Source organism: Gadus chalcogrammus, chromosome 21 (genome assembly GCF_026213295.1).
Source record: "Gadus chalcogrammus isolate NIFS_2021 chromosome 21, NIFS_Gcha_1.0, whole genome shotgun sequence".
NCBI lineage: Eukaryota > Metazoa > Chordata > Actinopteri > Gadiformes > Gadidae > Gadus > Gadus chalcogrammus.
In genome coordinates this window covers 360437-380041 of record NC_079432.1, presented here as the reverse complement: position 1 = coordinate 380041, position 19605 = coordinate 360437, and the positions used below count along the sequence as shown (strand labels likewise).

Here is a 19605-nt window from a genome sequence, read left to right as displayed (position 1 = left end):
TGTATGGAGGTACGAAACGCTGACTAAGGCACTTCAAATAATACTTACTTCTTACTTAAAAAGCTATTTAGTCTACATTGACATTATAGGGAATGGAGATCCATGTCATAAAGCAGCAGGTAGGGGTTAGACAGTACAGAGACGGGTCCTATTGAGCAGGTAGGGGTTAGACAGTAGAGACAGGTCATTAAGGAGCAGGTAGGGGTTAGACAGTACAGAGACAGGTCCTTAAGGAGCAGGTAGGGGTTAGACAGTAGAGACAGGTCATTAAGGAGCAGGTAGTGGTTAGACAGTACAGAGACCGGTCATTAAGGAGCAGGTAGGGGTTAGACAGTACAGAGACAGGTCATTAAGGAGCAGGTAGGGGTTAGACAGTACAGAGACAGGTCATTGAGGAGCAGATGAGGGTTAGACAGCACAGACAGGTCATTAAGGAGCAGGTGAGGGTTAGACAGTACAGAGACAGGTCATTAAGGAGCAGGTAGGGGTTAGACAGTACAAAGACGGGTCCTATTGAGCAGGTAGGGGTTAGACAGTACAGAGACAGGTCATTAAGGAGCAGGTAGGGGTTAGACAGTAGAGAGAGGTCGTTAAGGAGCAGGTAGGGGTTAGACAGTACAGAGACAGGTCATTAAGGAGCAGGTAGGGGTTAGACAGTACAGAGCCAGGTCATTAAGGAGCAGGTAGGGGTTAGACAGTACAGAGACAGGTCATTAAGGAGCAGGTAGGGGTTAGACAGTACAGAGACAGGTCATTAAGGAGCAGGTAGGGGTTAGACAGTAGAGAGACAGGTCATTAAGGAGCAGGTAGGGGTTAGACAGTACAGAGACAGGTCATTAAGGAGCAGGTAGGGGTTAGACAGTACAGAGACAGGTCATTAAGGAGCAGGTAGGGGTTAGACAGTACAGAGACAGGTCATTAAGGAGCAGGTAGGGGTTAGACAGTACAGAGACAGGTCATTAAGGAGCAGGTAGGGGTTAGACAGTAGAGAGAGGTCGTTAAGGAGCAGGTAGGGGTTAGACAGTACAGAGACAGGTCATTAAGGAGCAGGTAGGGGTTAGACAGTACAGAGCCAGGTCATTAAGGAGCAGGTAGGGGTTAGACAGTACAGAGACAGGTCATTAAGGAGCAGGTAGGGGTTAGACAGTACAGAGACAGGTCATTAAGGAGCAGGTAGGGGTTAGACAGTAGAGAGACAGGTCATTAAGGAGCAGGTAGGGGTTAGACAGTACAGAGACAGGTCATTAAGGAGCAGGTAGGGGTTAGACAGTACAGAGACAGGTCATTAAGGAGCAGGTAGGGGTTAGACAGTACAGAGACAGGTCATTAAGGAGCAGGTAGGGGTTAGACAGTACAGAGACAGGTCATTAAGGAGCAGGTAGGGGTTAGACAGTACAGAGACAGGTCATTAAGGAGCAGGTAGGGGTTAGACAGTACAGAGACAGGTCATTAAGGAGCAGGTAGGGGTTAGACAGTACAGAGACAGGTCCTTAAGGAGCAGGTAGGGGTTAGACAGTGGCTCACAGGTCATCCCGTTCTCGGTCTGCCGCCGACCCTCGCGGGCGGGGTACACCGGCTGCACCGACACAGCGTACTGCGTCTCCGGCTTCAGGTTCCTCAGCACGATGGAGGTGGTGCCCACCGGGACCACTTCCTGTGGGGGCGCAGAGAAGAACCACACACACACACACACACACACACACACACACACACACACACACACACACACACACACACACACACACACACACACACACACACACACACACACACACACACACACACACACACACACACACAGGCACACACAAAGCATCGTTAATATCAGCACTGATGGATTAGTTCTGTATCTAGAAAGACAGATGATAGATAGATGGACAGACAGGTGACACAGATAGAGCAATACTGTAGCTAGACAGACAGACAGACAGACAGACAGACAGACAGACAGACAGACAGACAGACAGACAGACAGACAGCCCACCATGTCCTCCGTCCCTCCGTCCACTGGGATGAAGAAGATCTTGTACTGGCGGACCGCCCCGTCGGCGGGCTCCCAGTTCACCTTCAGAGAGGTCATGGTGGGGTCAGTGACCCTGAGGTTCCTCACGCCACCCAGGGGTCCTGCACACACACACACACACACAGACACACAGGCACACGCACATCCAAACACACGCGCACACACACACACACAAACACGTGCACACACACACGTGCACATACACACGCACGCACGCACACACACACACACACAATCACTTATTACTATTACATCTATAATCTATAGTGAACACATCACATAACCATTGTTACATGTGTGTATGTATAAATGTATCGATACAGAGAGAGATGAATATCTACATCCATCAATAAATCCATCCATCCATAAACGTATCATCGCCCCTCTATACATCACATCCCCCCCCCCCCCTCTTGTAGCCCGGTCTCCCCAGAGCGGCCCCTGGCCCGTGGCCCCTGGCCCGCGGCCCGTGGGCTGTGGTCTGTGTCCGTGTAGTGCCTCCCGGCTGCTCTCTGCTTGTTATTAAGCGTGTTGTGTTGCAGCTCTGAACAACACACGAGCAGAAATCACAGCTCCTGTTTCCAATCAGATCCGACTTGGAAAGCCTCGTCCAAAGTATAAAGTATCCTAGCGTCCGGAATGAGAAGGAGAGCCCACCAGGATCCCGTTCATCACGTCCTCGTGCGCGGAATGCTTTGAAATGTGCGGGACGGCCGGGGCCCGTCACGGCGGCTCTGGGTACGCTCTAGACACACATGGTCCTACTGCGGCCTCCACGCTTTCATGTTCCAATCTGTCAGCCTAGAGACGCCACAATAGTCTAATTCAAGCCGCTGTCCTCTGATGCGTCTAACAGACGCTGCGTTCCACTCAGATGACGTCGCGTTGTGTTTCAGATTACAACAGGTTATCGTTTCAATATGAGGTGAGGATCTGGACGCTGATTGGCTGCCGGTGATGCCACGCCGATGTCGCCACAGCAGAGTTAGAACCTGGTGGGTCTTACTTGTCTTGCCGTTCTCCTTCATCCTGGCTCCGTCTCCGGCCGCGTACACGGGCACCAGCGTGACGGTGTAGACGGTGTCCGGCTGGAGGCTCCTCAGCACGGTGCTGGTGGCCGTCCCGGAGACCTGTTCCTGTTCACAACGGCGGGGGAATCAGGGTTTAGTCTCTGCCGGCCTCCAGGCAGGAAGAGGGTTTGGTTACAGCTTCAAGACGGAGGAGCAACACACAACAAACAGGACGGACCACCCATGTGGCCGGGACCGACCGCATCGGGAACCCGCTGGAGACGGGTGATAGGTCGATGGGCTCGGGGGGCCGAGATTCTATCACGCTCTCTGAGGGGGTGGGGTTCCGTGGTGAAGTGGTTTTAGTTCTACTATTCACCAGGAGGGCTTTAACCAAAGGTCCACGATGTACATTTACATTGGGGGCATTTAGCAGACACTTTTATGCAAAGTAACTTACAATTACAAATCAAGTACAGTCAGAAGAAAGAGAGACAACAATCTATCTCTGTCGGTACAGTAAGGATTTCCATAGAATCAAGTGCCAAGCACTAACAATCACTAGGTTAACCCATTCCCCGAATAGACAAAGATAGCTAGGATGAAATTCTACAATGCCTACAGGGAGGCTGTGGCCATGTGATGGAACACAGTACCGGGGTTCTAAGGGGTTCCGTAGGTTCTCCCTACCAGTCCTACCATGCTCTCAGCTCCTCCGGCGGCAGGGGTGTACAGAACCTTGTACTCCTTGACCTTTCCCTCGGCCAGCTCCCAGCGCACGTTCAGGGTGGACATGGTGGGGTTCACCACCACGAGGTTCTTCACACCGCCCAGAGGTTCTGAGGGGGAACAGGTCCATCACGCACAGGTCCTCACAAACAGGTCCTCCCAAACAGGTCCATCACACACAGGTCCTCCTCACAAACAGGTCCTCACAAACAGGTCCATCACACACAGGTCCTCACAAACAGGTCCATCACACACAGGTCCTCACAAACAGGTCCATCACACACAGGTCCTCACAAACAGGTCTATCACAAACAGGTCCCCACAAACCGGTCTATCAGTAATAGAACCTCACAAACAGGTCCTCGCAAACCAGTCTATCACCAATAGGTCCTCACAAAGAGGTCCTCACTGTCCAAGAATCTCGTTGAGTGTTCTCTCCACCAGTCTTACTCGTTTTCCCGGTCTCTGACATGCCGTTCCCGTCGCCCTCGCTGTAGACCGGGACCAGGGTCACGCTGTACAGGGTGTCGGGGGTCAGGCCTTTCAGCACGGTGGTGGTGGACTTTGCCGTAACTTTGTCCTGGTTCGGAAACAAACCAAGTTCAGCTCAGGTTAGCTTTTTCATTTAGAAGAGGACTTGGTGGGTTCAAAAAACTGCTATGTAACATTTGCCATGGATTAAAGTGAAAATAGATTTTTCGTTTAAAAACGTTATTTGTTCTTATAATCTCCCTGTGAACATGTTCTGCGTTAGACAACTGAATGGAGGAAAGAGGAATCTGATGAGATTAAGAGACAACAACTTGTGTTTTGCTTCTTAAGGCATCGGAACTCAAATACTTATGTTGATGTTTCTCTCGGTTAGCTATGACGAAGACCTTCGTGGTCTTGCGGGTTCCCTGGGATCCTTCTGTAGGGCTGCCCTAATGTCCCGAGTGTGAACGCGTAGTAGGGTTCTGTGGTTCTGTGGGCGCCCGTCCTACCGTGCTTTTGGGGCCTCCCGCCGCCGGGGCGTAGACCACCTTGTACTCCGTGACCCTCCCCTCTGCCGGCTCCCAGCGCACCTCCAGCGTGGTCATGGAGGGGTTCAGGACCTGCAGGTTCCTCCCCCCGCCCAGAGGTTCTGAGGGAGGACAGGTACGTCACAAACACGTCCTCACAAACTGATGCCCACTGACAAGTCCAATACAAACAGGTCTTCACAAACGCGTCCTCACAAACACGTCCTCACAAAGTGGTCCTCACAAACACGTCCTCACAAACACGTCCTCACAAACACGTCCTCACAAACACGTCCTCACAAATGCGTACTCATTAACAACGCAAAAAATGGTAGCACAAAAAGGTCCTCACAAACAGGTCCATCGCATCCAGGTCAAACAAGACCAGGTCCTCACAAACAGTTCAGCACTCTAACATCACTCCAAGGAGGAGCCTCTCTAACGCCCGTACTTGTTTTCCCGTCATCGGACATCCTCTTGCCGTCTCCTTCGGCGTAGACCGGTACCAGGGTGACGGTGTAGATGGTGTCAGGCTGCAGGCCCTTCAGAACCGTGGTGGTGGCTGAACTGGAGACCTTTTCCTGAGGGGTGCAAAGGTGCATACAGTTCCCATTGGTTCAGGTCAGATTACATCCTAGGGCTCTGTTAGTCTAGCCGCTGGTCGATCAATCAGGTAATAAGTTATGAAGTAAAAATACCAAACATTTGCTATTTAATACTCCACAAATGCAGATATTTGGATATATTTGTTTGTTTCAGATGATTACTAAGGTTCTACAGTCTGGTTCTGCGGGTCATCCTACCACGCGCTCCGCTCCTCCGGCAGCAGGGGTGTACAGAACCTTGTACTCCTTGACCTTTCCGTTGGCTGGCTCCCAGCGTACGTTCAGGGTGGACATGGTGGGGTTCAGGACCTGGAGGTTGCTCACACCGCCCAGAGGTTCTGAGGAGAAGCAGGTCAATCACACACAGGTCCTCACAAACAGGTCCATCACACACAGGTCCTCACAAACAGGTCCATCACATACAGGTCCTCACAAACACATGGATGGCTAAGAGCCATTACTTTACATGGTCACTGACAGTTATATCTGGCTAGCTCTGCTGCCCGCTTCGTTGGAGCAACCTCGTTAACTCTCCTGCGGTACCTCCTCCCGGTTACTCCCCTTAGGTTTCGGGGAGCTATTCATTGCCCTTTAGAGGGCTTAGGGCTCGGGGCTTAGGCTCTCTCAGACTCACTGTGAATCAGGGATACAGTAATAAAGCGTTCCAGACTTACCGGTCTTCCCCTGGCCGGAGATGTCTTTGCTGTCTCCGTTGGCATACACCGCGGCCACAGTGATGGTGTAGGGTGTGTCGGGGCTCAGCTTCTGGAGCACCGTCGACGTCTTCTTGCCTCCCACCTGGGTCTGTCGGGGGAGGGAGGGGTGGAGGGGTCAGCGGTGACGTAGGAGCGTTCCTTCAGGATGGAGGCGCTGTACTCGCGGCCTCTGAGATCCGACCTCAACGTCAATTTACAATCATGACATTTAAGAAAAGACAGGTTCTCTAAAACGTTCACCCCGTGGGCGGGACGCTTCATGAGATCGCCGTCATGATTGGTCATCAAAGTTCCCTTCTTTCTTGGAGATTTAGGCTTGGGGGTGGTTGTGTGAGCCTGGGGAGCCTTTTGAGACTGTAATTGTTGGGCTTACGGATAAAGTTGAGCTGAATAACTCTGGCATCAAGTAGTCGGCGCAGACGGCCGGTTCAGATGTGTTGTATGTGCGGACAGGGAACCTTGACAACAGCTGCGCTTTTACGAGGTGAAGTCTGCATCTTTATAAACGTTAACTCAGCCGAAACTCAACAGAGCATTAGAAACACTGTAAAGGCTTTGCCAGCCGAAGCACTGTAATAGAAGGGATCAAAACTAACAAGTGATGTCACGAGAACGTCTGCCTTGGCTACTGCCTCCAAACAGCGCTGGACTCCTGAATCAACACAAATCCAACATGTGTCATCCACGCGCTCCGTGGATGATGTCAGACATTCTTTTTTTCTTTTCTTTTTTAGTGATTTACTCAAAGGGATTCTAAAGAGGCCGCTGGGAGTCTCTAGACTGGAGGTTTCGCAATGCATCTCGCAGTGGAGGAGTTCCAGTAAACACATCCATCTGTGCCTAAACACTGTCCTTGGAGGAGCAGGGGGGAATTAGCATCACAATCCCACATGCAAAAGAAAAACAGTTTAATTTACACGTCGAGGCGTCTCACCGCTAAACCACCACTGAACCAGCGAAGGGAGAGGCACGAGATGTCATCATGACGTCAACCAGAGACAGATAACAATAGACCTTCTGTCTGTGATGGGATGGGACCTGTAGAGCTCTGAGGACATCAGACTCTCTGGTGGGATTGAGCTGAGGACCTGTAGAACTCTGCTACAGGCAGAGACCTTCTGCCTCTGCCTGTAGCCCTCTGAAGAACACAGACTCTCTACTGGGATGGAACCTGTAGTCCTCTGAAGAACACAGACTCTCTACTGGGATGGAACCTGTAGTCCTCTGAAGAACACAGACTCTCTACTGGGATGGAACCTGTAGTCCTCTGAAGAACACAGACTATCTACTGGGATGGAGCCTGCAGCCCTCTGGAGAACACAGACTCTCTACTGGGATGGAACCTGCAGCCCTCTGAAGAACACAGACTCTCTACTGGGATGGAACCTGCAGCCCTCTGAAGAACACAGACTCTCTACTGGGATGGAACCTGCAGCCCTCTGAAGAACACAGACTCTCTGGTGGGATGGAGCATTTAGCTCTCTTTGACTCCAGGCATGTTATCTTGGCCTCTGCTCCCTCCCTACCCTGTCTTTTGTTGGTTGTTTACCTCTGTTATTCCAGCACAGTCTTCATGTGCTGAGCATGCGGCAGGTAAACAAAGCCGACGCCAACATCGACAGAGCGAGCTATCTCCCTCCTCCTCCCGTCTCCGGTAATATCTGGCTGGTTTTTACGATGCAATAACTCCTACAGGCCGAGATTTGACAACAGATGTTTGTCTGCTTGTGTGTGTTTAACTGCATCCACACGTTGTGGTGGGGCGGGAATACCAAAGACAGTAAAGACCCTGACATCACCGCTGGGAGCCGAGCCGTCCCGTCTCAGACACCCCGGGGAACCGGCCGATTCTAAATCGTTCCCGATGGGTCCCACTGCGTCCTGGAAGACCGGACCGACCGGGGGGGCTAACGGGGACTAGGGCTGGGGGGAGGGAACTGGGAACACTGGGGAACTGGGAACACAGGGGATCTAGGATCAGAGGAGAACTGGGAAGGACCTCGCTGAACACCAGCCCGTTCTGAGATCCTGTGTGCCAACGTCAGCAGGCATTCCTCCTGAGTGATAACGAAGTTTGAATAACGCTCTGTGGAAATGTCTCTTTGTTGGTACTGTAATCATCCCAAACTGAAGATTAGGTTTAAAAACACAAAGGGAAACTGGAGTATTCCAACAGCTCTTCGATGTACGCAGGGAGTCCGACATTCAGACTGAACGGTGAGTCTCTCATTCAGCCGTCATTATCAGGGTTGTTTTAATGTTCTAAACAGTCACTCTGCAGTTCTTATCGTGATGTGGATATTCTACATTAAGTTTAGGAAAAAAAAATCATCACACACTTCCTATTAAACACCTTTCCAAGTTTCCATAGAGTTTTAATGGTGTGGTTATGAGGTTTCCTATATAATCTGTGAGCAGTTTACTTTAAACACCTCCTTTACTGTTGTTCTATTTTGATTGGCTCAGTTTTTTTGATTACCAAGTGATGTCAGTCTGGCACCAGTCAGAACCACAACACGTGAAGCACAAAGCGTGAAGTCGCAGAGACTCGCCTCACCGCCACCCCCACACCCCCGTTACACACTTTTTGTATGTTGTTCGTCCTTGCACTTCAAAATAATACTTAGCATGGTGTATCTTATCCTAGCTATCTTCGTTGTATACAGGGAATGGGTTAACCTAGTGACTGTTAGTGCTCGGCACTTGGTTCTATGAACATCCTTACTGCACCGACGGCAATAAATAGTTGTTTCTCTTTCTTCTGACAAATGTACTTATTGTAAATCACTTTGGATTAAAGCTTCTGCTAAATATAAATGTGGATTAAGGCAGAGGTCTGAGGAAGCTCCTGGCTGCAGAACATGTGGAGAAGGCTCATGCTGCATGAGCCTTCTCCACATGTTCTGCAGCCAGGAGCTTCCTCAGACCTCTGCAGGGTCCGACCGGTCCGGTCTGGTAGGGGGGGCGGGGTGAAGGCACCTGACCTCTGACCTCTGACCTCTGACGTCTGCTGTCCCGACTCACTGTGTGTCTGTGTGTCTGTGTGTCTGTCTGTGTGTCTGTGTGTCTGTGTGTATCTGTGTGTATCTGTGTGTATCTGTGTGTCTGTGTGTCTGTATATCTGTGTGTCTGTGTGTCTGTGTGTCTGTACGTCCGTGCGTCCGTGCGTCCGTGTGTCTGTCCCCAGGGGGACTTCAGCGCTCAACCAGAACATGATGTAATCGAAACCTAAATGTAGGTGAGACTCACGGTGAGGGTCTTGCCCCCGGCGCTGGGCTGGTAGGTGATCTTGTAGTTCTGAACGGGCCCTGGGGCATGCCCCCACTTGGGGGTCAGGGAGGTGGTGGTGGCGTTGATGACCACCAGGTCGGTGGGCGGGCCGGTGGACACTGGGGGGGGGGGTAGAGGGGAGGTAAGAATCAGGCCGTTCTGGGAGCGTGATGCGTGCCGGGTGAGTGGCTCAGGGTGCGTAGGGAGGTGATGGGTGAAGCGATGAAGACATGGATGATGATGAAGATGGTGATGACGAAGACGATGATGATGGTGACTTCCACGATGCCCCACGACCCAGAGTTCCAGGGGGCGTGAGGATGGACTATACAGAGAGGGGAGGTGAGGCGGACAATATGAACGAGACACAGACGGAAGCAGCTAGGGTTGGGCTCAAGTCCCGGTTTCCAATCAATCGAGTCGATCAAAATGGTGCTCTGACCAACACTGATCCATGGAACTCAAATAATGCCTAATTGTTCCTTTCTATGAAGTATATTTAATGTCCAATAGTTTATTCATAAATTTTGTTTATTTTTGATTGACCCACATCATCCAATACCATGATGAACCAATTAATCCCGATCACATGAGCTCACCATGACAACCAGCCACATCAACACCTGAGGTGACAGGTCGATGTATTGATCGCATTAAAGTACTTTGAACACAACCCACGTGCTAAGAAAAGACATGCTAACTGCTATAGGATGACTGGGGTGCACATTGATGACATCACAGGATGAAGAGCATGACAGATGAGGGTGGATGAAGTGGATGAGGTGGACAACAGCGGAACACATAAACAAAATACTAATGGCTTCCTCCTAACATACCAGCTGGCGCCTTCAGCACTGAGGACAGAGAGTGAGAAAGGGTTAACGGTGGAGGTCACCTGTAAATACTGTGCAGAACATCGGTGAATACTGTGTGGTACATCTGTAAATACCCTGCAGTACATCTGTGAATACTGTGTGGTACATCTGTAAATACTGTGTGGTACATCTGTGAATACTGTGTGGTACATCTGTGAATACCCTGCAGTACATCTGTGAATACCCTGCAGTACATCTGTGAATACTGTGCAGTACATCTGTAAATTCCGTGTAGTACATCTCTGAATACTGTGTAGAACATCTGTAAATACCCTGCAGTACATCTGTGAATACTGTGTGGTACATCTGTGAATACTGTGCAGTACATCTGTGAATACCCTGCAGTACATCGATGAATACTGCGTAGTACATCTGTTAATACTGTTAAGTACACGTGTGAATACCCTGCAGTACATCGGTGAATACTGCGTAGTACATCTGTAAATACTGTTAAGTACACGTGTGAATACTGTGCATAACTTGTATGTAAAGTATGAGTAGCGAGTACAGGGTCTGGGGTGTTGTCAGCAGGTAGGGGTGGAGCTAGGGGCTTGGCTTACAGGTGCGCTCGTGGCCAATCAGGTCCTCGCTCTCTGATTCGTCGGGGTAGATGGCGGTGACGGTGACGTCGTAATCTGTGTCGATGTCCAAACCCTCCAGGACATGAGTGGTGTCCTCATTGCTCAGGATGGCCTGGAGAGAGAGAGACAGAGAGACAGAGAGAGAGAGAGAGAGAGAGAGAGAGAGAGAGAGAGAGAGAGAGAGAGAGAGAGAGAGAGAGAGACAGAGAGAGAGAGACAGAGAGACAGAGAGACAGAGAGACAGAGAGACAGAGAGACAGAGATAAAGAGAGACAGAGAGACAGAGAGACAGAGAGACAGAGAGAGACAGAGAGACAGAGAGACAGAGAGACAGAGAGACAGAGAGAGAGAGAGAGAGAGGGGGGGGGGGAGAGAGACAGAGAGACAGAGAGACAGAGAGAGAGAGAGAGAGAGAGAGAGGGGGGGGGGAGAGAGAGAGAGAGAGAGACAGAGAGACAGAGAGACAGAGAGAGAGAGAGACAGAGAGAGAGAGAGGGGGGGGGGGGAGAGAGACAGAGAGACAGAGACAGAGAGAGAGAGAGACAGAGAGACAGAGAGACAGAGAGACAGAGAGAGAGAGAGAGAGAGACAGAGAGACAGAGAGACAGAGAGAGAGAGAGACAGAGAGACAGAGAGACAGAGAGACAGAGAGAGAGAGAGAGAGAGAGAGAGGGGGGGGGGAGAGAGACAGAGAGACAGAGACAGAGACAGAGACAGAGACAGAGAGAGAGAGAGAGAGAGAGAGGGGGGGGGGGGGAGAGAGACAGAGAGACAGAGAGACAGAGACAGAGAGAGAGAGACACGTAAAGGGGAAAATGAGAGGGGTAGCTGATCTAGGAGATCATCTCTCATTTGTTGAGATAAGTCAGGTTGAGGACAAAATAAGCTGTACTACATAAAAGGTGCCGTTGCCGAGATTTAAGAGCCATAATATGAGTGTAATTAGTTAGGAATGACCCAGGCATCTGTCATCCATTACGGAGTGAAATGTGCGGTGAGAATATCTGGTCCTGGTTCAATGCGCCCGCCTCTGTATGAGAACATTCCGATTTCTGACTAATCGGGGCATCGCTTCTCTGATTGGCTCTGGAAGTCATCTCACCGGTCAATCACAGGTGCGTGAAATGCATCACTTCTCATTGGTGGAGAAACAAAGGGAGGGAGGGAGTAGAGAGGGGAGGGCGGATCACGTCTCTACTGCCCTCTCTTTACTAGCCCTGAATCTTACCTGCAGCCCCTTTAGTTTAGGACGGGATTAACCCAGTAGGGTTAGGGTTACTCAGTAACTATCGTGTTGGTAGTTGGTTTCTCCTCTATCCTGTTGGTGGTTGGTTTCTCCTCTATCCTGTTGGTGGTTGGTTTCTCCTCTCTCCTGTTGGTAGTTGGTTTCTCCTCTCTCCTGTTGGTGGTTGGTTTCTCCTCTATCGTGTTGGTAGCTGGTTTCTCCTCTCTCCTGTTGGTAGTTGGTTTCTCCTCTCTCCTGTTGGTGGTTGGTTTCTCCTCTCTCCTGTTGGTGGTTGGTTTCTCCTCTATCGTGTTGGTAGCTGGTTTCTCCTCTCTCCTGTTGGTGGTTGGTTTCTCCTCTCTCCTGTTGGTAGCTGGTTTCTCCTCTCTCCTGTTGGTGGTTGGTTTCTCCTCTCTCCTGTTGGTGGTTGGTTTCTCCTCTCTCCTGTTGGTAGTTGGTTTCTCCTCTCTCCTGTTGGTAGCTGGTTTCTCCTCTCTCCTGTTGGTGGTTGGTTTCTCCTCTATCGTGTTGGTAGTTGGTTTCTCCTCTATCCTGTTGGTAGTTTGTTTCACCTCTCTCGTTGTAACTTACGTGTTCGAAGTTGGAGTTCCCCTTCTTGGCCCAGCCGAGCCGGTACATGGCCACGTCCGGGGCCCCTACAGCCCAGGTCACCCTGAAGGAGGTCTGGGTCACCTCTGAGGTCCTCAGGTCCTTGGGGGCCGGGACCACATCTAGACAGAGAGAGAGAGAGAGAGAGAGCGCGAGGGACAGAGAGAGAGAGAGAGCGAGGGACAGAGAGAGAGCGCGAGGGACAGAGAGAGAGAGAGAAGCAAGAGGGGGAGAGAGAGAGAGAGAGAGAGAGAGAGAGACGAGAGAGAGAGAGAGAGAGAGACGAGAGAGAGAGAGAGAGAGAGAGAGAGAGAGAGAGAGAGAGAGAGAGAGAGAGAGAGAGAGAGAGAGAGAGAGAGAGAGACAGAGAGAGAGAGAGCGAGAGGAGGGAGGAGGAGGAGGGGGAGGAGCAAGGAGAGGGAGAGAAGGAGTCATGAAGGAGGGGGGAGAGGAGGGAGGAGAGAGTGTGAGGAAGTGTTGGTGGGCGTGGCGGTTTAACGAGCCCAGGTGATGAACACAAGGAAGAGCGTTTAGCTGCAGGTGCATTTCAAGGTCCTGTCCAGGCACGGTGTTTATTAGTTCTGTTTCTGTGTTTGTGCGTATATGTCACATTATGTTTGGTGTGTGTGTGTGTGTGTGTGTGTGTATAAACGATTGTGTCTGTTTTTCATTTGTCACATGTGTGTCTGTTTGTGTGTATGTGCTTGTGTGTCGTTCTGTTCTTCTGTCTCAACCTGTGCAGACACAAACTTCACCGAGGATTATTGATAAACTGCGGCATAAATCACATACCCACATACCCACACCCACACACACACACACACACACACACACACACACACACAATACCGTGTTGGTTCACAGATGGGGAAACTATGTCTAATAAACAGGGGAACCGTTGCTGCTCTGGCCGCGACGTCTGGCCCCACGGAACCATGCTGACTGGTTGCCATGGCAACAACTAGGACACCAGTCGTCAACAGCAGAAGACACAAGAGATCCCCCGGGGAAGCCTAGCATCCGTGGGCCGCGCACAGCCGCCGGCCATCTTGGATCTACACATAACACTGAAGTCCTCCGGTCCCCCCAGAACCAAGATGGCGCTCAGATGGATTCAAGATGGCCGCCCGGTGAATCAGGCCCAATAAGGACTTAGAGGCGACCTATTATGCTTTTCGACTTTTATGACCTATAAACGTTGTTATAATGATTGATAGTCATGTTTAACCATACACAAAAAACGATGCAGATTTTCGGGAAACTCTTCCTCTCATCTGGGCGCTTTCAGCATTCTCCGTCAACGCTCCGTTTCGTCCTTCTCCGCCCCCTAGCCCCCCTCCTGCCAACCCAACTCCGTTGTGATTGGTTACCTTCCTTGGAGCGTGCGGGCGGGCAGATTTGACCAGGCATATGGGGGCGCGGCAGGAGTGCCTCTACGTAGATGATTTCCCGGAAATGCGAAGAAGTGAATCGCAAACGTTGTCCGGAGTGTTTAGCGCTCTGCACAGTCACCCCAGACTGTCAGCAGGGAATACGTCGAAATGCATGTACGTCATTATTTGACACTTTAGTATGGTTAAACATGACATCAATCATTATAACAACGTTTATAGGTCATAAAAGTCGAAAAAGCATAATGGGTCCCCTTTAAGGTCAACCCCAGGTGGAGGTGGTGGAGGGAGCAGGTGGAGGTGGTGGAGGGAGCAGGTGGAGGAGGGCGCCAGGGCCGTCTCACTGGAGCAACGGTTTCCGTCTGGTTCTACTAGCGTTCCCCCTCTAAGATATTCTTTCAGACGAGTACGCCCTTCATTGGCACAGACATTTTTGGGGGGAGAAAAATGAATAAATTAAAATAAATAAAAAATGTGCGCTCTATTTGGCAGTAAACAAGAACATTAAGAGGGTGCAAATACTCACAATTTATTGATTTATTTAATCTGTATTCTTTTCTGAGAGATCTTCTGAGTACCCCCAGCAGTACTCCAAAGTACCCCAAACGGAACGCGGACCCCGATTTGAGAACCACTGCTCCAGACTACTGATGAAGCCGAGCCGAACGGGGTCGGGGGGGGGGGGGGGGGGTGTCTCACCTGTGATGGCCTGTCCCAGCATGGGGGTCCCGGGGCCTTGGTCGTACACGGGGGTCACCGCCACGTCGTACTCGCTCTGGGATATCAGGCTGCCCAGGTCGAGGGAGGTGATGTCACCGTTGACCTCCATCTGCCCCCAGGGTCAAAGGTCACACAGGGGTCATCAGAGTGACATGCACAGTGCAGAGATAGTAGACTGGGTAGCCCCGCCCATTCTGCCGACGATTTAAATTCGCCCTTCAGAAGGGTCTGGAGATGAGTAATGCATTCCTTTCTGCTTCCGATACGTTTTTGTGGGAGCCAATCACCAAGCTGGCTCCTCCCCCCCCCACAATGATGACAGGGAAGCGGCGGCAAGCAGCCAATCGCGTTCAGAGTCAGTTGAACTCGGCCTATTGATCACGCCTCTTGTGCTGAAGAAAATGACAGCAGTTTCCCCAGACCAACGTGCAATCCACTACTGAGCTTGGTCTGGCAATAGCCAGGCTACAGAGAGAGGTCATTAAGGAGCAGGTAGGGGTTAGACAGTACAGAGACAGGTCGTTAAGGAGCAGGTAGGGGTTAGACAGTACAGAGACAGGTCGTTAAGGAGCAGGTAGGGGTTAGACAGTACAGAGACAGGTCACTAAGGAGCAGGTAGGGTTAGACAGTACAGAGACAGGTCATTAAGGAGCAGGTAGGGGTTAGACAGTACAGAGACAGGTCATTAAGGAGCAGGTAGGGGTTAGACAGTACAGAGACAGGTCATTAAGGAGCAGGTAGGGGTTAGACAGTACAGAGACAGGTCATTTAGGTGCAGGGCCTCCTGCTCCAGGATGCCCAGGCTTTGGACATCGAATCGAAGCCAGAACCTTTTAACTGCGAGTGGAACACCCAAACCATCATGCATTTATCACTATAAACAACCTTGTTCCTTGGTTTTCAAATTGTATGTTCAAATTTTCATGTTCTTCTTTGTTTTTGTGTTCTGCGGGATTTGAATGAAGTGTTCTGGTCTTCCAGAAGAACGGAGCTAACGACGAACGTGGCTCCGCGGGAACGCTTTGAAACTGTTATCGTGATGAACTACTGTATAAATAAAGTTGATTGAATTGCGTGGAACCGTTGTGAAATGTTACCAAATGTTTCTGAGATGCTTCGTAGCACATGTGCTGCTGTCGTCACACAAATAAACAAACCAAACAAATCAGTCCACTGCCCCAGAGTCCGTCAAGACGCCGATGCCTGCCTCCCCCGCTCCCGATCCGCCACTCGGACCAGAGTAGACCAGAACCTCACAAGACGCACATTTAGGACGTCCCTAGTTTTTCCTGAGTTTCCATTTCCAAGGAAGAAGTAAAGATGAAGGGTGGATTAGAAACGTTCTCCTCAGGCATTCATTCCTCGTCTGGTCTTTGCCACCGGTGGAGACAAGAAGCTTTGAGGGCTGAGCTCTGACTGCAGCTCTCGACCGTTTCCCTGATCCCGGTCCAAAAGGAGTTCTGGAAACTTCTCCCAGGTGTCAACCAAACACCCTCCCGACCGCAGATCCCTCCCAGACTGTTTGTCTCCTGACTGTTTCCAGGGGAGGGGAACGTTTTGAGGACAGGGAGGGTCGGCTGAATGGAGGTCAGCCTGAGGCTGGGGTCAGCAGCCAAACGCATCTCCTCACTGCCAGAGAACTCTCTTACCCAGAATCCTCGGCCATGCAGCCACAGCTGCCTCATCACTTAAAGGGCTAGCCGTAACTCGTTTTTCCCCCAGAATCAGGACACATTTGATACAGTGGAGTGGAACAGGCCTCGTAAAGCAGAGAGTCGCTCAGCACAGAGCCATGTCTTTCTGTCTGGAGCTTCAGTCTCTGAGAGCTCACTGACGTTTCAGTGAAGCATGGCCTTCCTAACACAGGATTGGCTGACAAGGCTGTCAGACATCTGTCAAACAGAGCTCATCCAATGGGAGGCTCTTCCAAACAGAGCAGAGCCAGGATTGGATCAGAGAAGATATGTCAGCAAACTCGCTTGTTTTGAATGTTTCACCTCCTGGAGACGGTGGCTGCGTTCCAATAGCCAATAGTTGAATAAGGATCCCACCGTCTCTCTCTTGCTGAGTCTCCAGATCTTTCCTCGATCCCTAGTGGACCAACACTATCCCACACAGGAAGTGCTCTGGACTCAGGACAGACACACATCCTGCCGGTCCTGCCTCACAACCGCCTAAAGGACTCTGAAGCACGACCGGTCCTCTGTTCCACACGGCTCCTCTCCTACTGCCTGACCACTGGCTCCTCGTCGCAAGGAAAGGAGAGCTAGGGAAGGTGCCCTAGGAAAGGAGGGCTAGGGAAGGAGAGCTAGGGAAGGAGGGCTAGGAAAGGAGCCCTAGGGAAGGAGGGCTAGGAAAGGAGAGCTAGGGAAGGAGGGCTAGGGAAGGAGGGCTAGGGAAGGAGGGCTAGGGAAGGAGGGCTAGGAAAGGAGGGCTAGGAAAGGAGGGCTAGGAAAGGAGGGCTAGGGAAGGAGAGCTAGGAAAGGAGAACTAGGGAAGGAGGGCTAGGGAAGGAGGGCTAGGGGAGGAGGGCTAGGGAAGGAGAGCTAGGGAAGGAGGGCTAGGGAAGGAGGGCTAGGGAAGGAGGGCTAGGGAAGGAGGGCTAGGGAAGGAGCCTAGGGAAGGAGCCCTAGGGAAGGAGGGCTAGGGAAGGAGGGCTAGGGAAGGAGGGCTAGGGAAGGAGGCCTAGGGAAGGAGCCCTAGGGAAGGAGAGCTAGGAAAGGAGAGCTAGGGAAGGAGCCCTAGGGAAGGAGCCTAGGGAAGGAGCCTAGGGAAGGAGCCCTAGGGAAGGAGCCCTAGGGAAGGAGCCTAGGGAAGGAGCCTAGGGAAGGAGCCCTAGGGAAGGAGCCTAGGGAAGGAGCCTAGGGAAGGAGCCTAGGGAAGGAGCCTAGGGAAGGAGCCTAGGGAGCGGGGAGGGAGCTCACCTCCTTGGCGTCGCCCTCGTCGGGCTTGTAGGTGAGGATGTACTTGCGGACGTTCCCGGGCGCAGCGTCCCACTGGAGCTTCATGGCGCTGTGGGTGACGTCGGAGATCCGGAGCACACCGGCCGGCAGCTCGGGCCCTGGGGGGAGGAGGGGGGGGGAGGAGAGGAGGGGGAGGAGGGGGGGAGGAGGAGGAGGGGGAGGAAGGGGGAGGGGGAGGGGGGAGGAGGGGGAGGGAGGAGGGGGAGGAGAGGAGGAGGAGGAGAAGGAGGGGGAAGGGGGAGGAGGAGGAGGAGTAGGAGGAGGAGGAGGAGGAGGAGGAGGAGGAGGAGGAGGGGGAGGAGGAAGGAGGAGGAGGAGGAGTAGGAGGAGGAGGAGGAGGAGGAGTAGGAGGAGGAGGAGGAGGAGGAGGAGGGGAGGAGGAGGAGGAGGAGGAGGAGGAGGGAGGAGGAGGAGGAGGAGGAGGGGGAGGAGGAAGGAGGAGGAGGAGGAGTAGGAAGGGGGAGGAGGAGGAGGAGGAGGAGAGGAGGAAGGGGGAGGGGGAGGGGGAGGAGGAAGGGGAAGGGGGAGGAGGAGGAGGAGGAGGAGGAGGAGGAGGGGGAAGGGGGAGGAGGAGGAGGAGGAGGAGGAGGAGGGGGAGTAGGACAGGGTATCAATGCAGGAATGACAAATGAAGCTGCATATATATATATATATATGGGAAACGTGCAAAGGCATTTCCTGGAGATGTTTGTGTAATCTTGCCTGGTATAGAGTAGAGAGAGAGCGAGAGAGAGAGAGAGAGGGGGGGGGGGGGGTACGTACGGGTGACCCCCACGCCGTCCAGGGGGGGGCTGGTGGCGCCGCCGTGCAGAGCGAAGATGGAGATGGAGTATGCCGTGTTGGAGAACAGCTCCTCAAGAAGGACGTTGGTCACATCCCCCCCAACCCGGAGCTACAGGACGAGACGGTAGAGAGACCATATGAGACAGAGGAGGAGAGAGAGAGAGAGACAGAGGAGGAGGAGGAGGAGGAGGAGGAGGAGGAGAGAGAGAGAGAGAGAGAGAGAGCGAGAGAGAGAGAGGAGAGAGAGAGAGAGAGAGAGAGAGAGAGAGAGAGAGAGAGAGAGAGAGAGAGACAGACAGACAGACAGACAGACAGACAGAGAGAGACAGAGAGAGACAGAGACAGAGACAGAGAGACAGAGACAGAGACAGAGACAGAGAGAGAGAGAGACAGAGACAGAGACAGAGACAGAGACAGAGAGACAGAGACAGAGACAGAGAGAGAGAGAGAGACAGAGAGACAGAGGTGAGCGTTGACCTCAGAGTGGATTAACAGAGCAGGGGCAGAGACAGATGTTACATAAGCCCGGCCGTGCCACATGTTCTTCCAGGTGTCGAGCCGCTCGCTGACTGCTGGTTTACTCAACACCTTGTTAGCAACACGCTGGCGACGGAAGCTTCCAGAAACACGGCGGTGTCGGGGCGCTGCCATGAACAAGATGGCCGCCCTCGCCACCTCGGGCTGACGGATGTGCAAACGGCGGTGCGAGGAGCTGCTCACCTTAACCCTGGAGCCTGCCTCCGCTCCACGGGGTCTGGTCCGTGCAGCGGAGCCTGCCTCCGCTCCACGGGGTCTGGTCCGTAGAGCAGAGGCAGGCTCCAGGGTTAAGGCGAGCTGCTGCTCACCTTAACCCTGGAGCCTGCCTCCGCTCCACGGAGTCTGCCTCCGCTCCACGGGGTCTGGTCCGTGGAGCGGAGGCAGGCTCCAGGGTTAAGGCGAGCTGCTGCTCACCTTAACCCTGGAGTCTGCCTCCGCTCCACGGGGTCTGGTCCGTGGAGTCATGGAGTCTGAATGCTTTGGGATTTGTTGTTTTAACTTTGAAGCACTTCTTATTATTGTATTATATATTAGATTATTCTATTATCATATATATATATATATGTT

At 52.2% G+C, this 19605-nt stretch overlaps 1 protein-coding gene across 1 annotated transcript in view; it reads right to left on the bottom strand.

The window, feature by feature from the left end:
* col12a1b (collagen, type XII, alpha 1b) overlaps nt 1-19605 on the bottom strand; it is a 175122-nt gene that overhangs the window by 113738 nt on the left and 41779 nt on the right. The window contains exons 25-40 of the mRNA XM_056581812.1: nt 18481-18610; nt 17680-17816; nt 14735-14864; nt 12627-12766; nt 10790-10922; nt 10191-10208; nt 9334-9473; nt 6043-6172; nt 5567-5706; nt 5215-5344; nt 4746-4885; nt 4213-4342; nt 3733-3872; nt 3030-3159; nt 1985-2124; nt 1525-1654 (exon numbers count right to left, since the gene is read on the bottom strand). Of these exons, the coding sequence (XP_056437787.1) occupies nt 1525-1654; nt 1985-2124; nt 3030-3159; nt 3733-3872; nt 4213-4342; nt 4746-4885; nt 5215-5344; nt 5567-5706; nt 6043-6172; nt 9334-9473; nt 10191-10208; nt 10790-10922; nt 12627-12766; nt 14735-14864; nt 17680-17816; nt 18481-18610 (2038 nt within the window). The remainder of the gene's footprint in view (nt 1-1524; nt 1655-1984; nt 2125-3029; nt 3160-3732; nt 3873-4212; nt 4343-4745; nt 4886-5214; nt 5345-5566; nt 5707-6042; nt 6173-9333; nt 9474-10190; nt 10209-10789; nt 10923-12626; nt 12767-14734; nt 14865-17679; nt 17817-18480; nt 18611-19605) is intronic.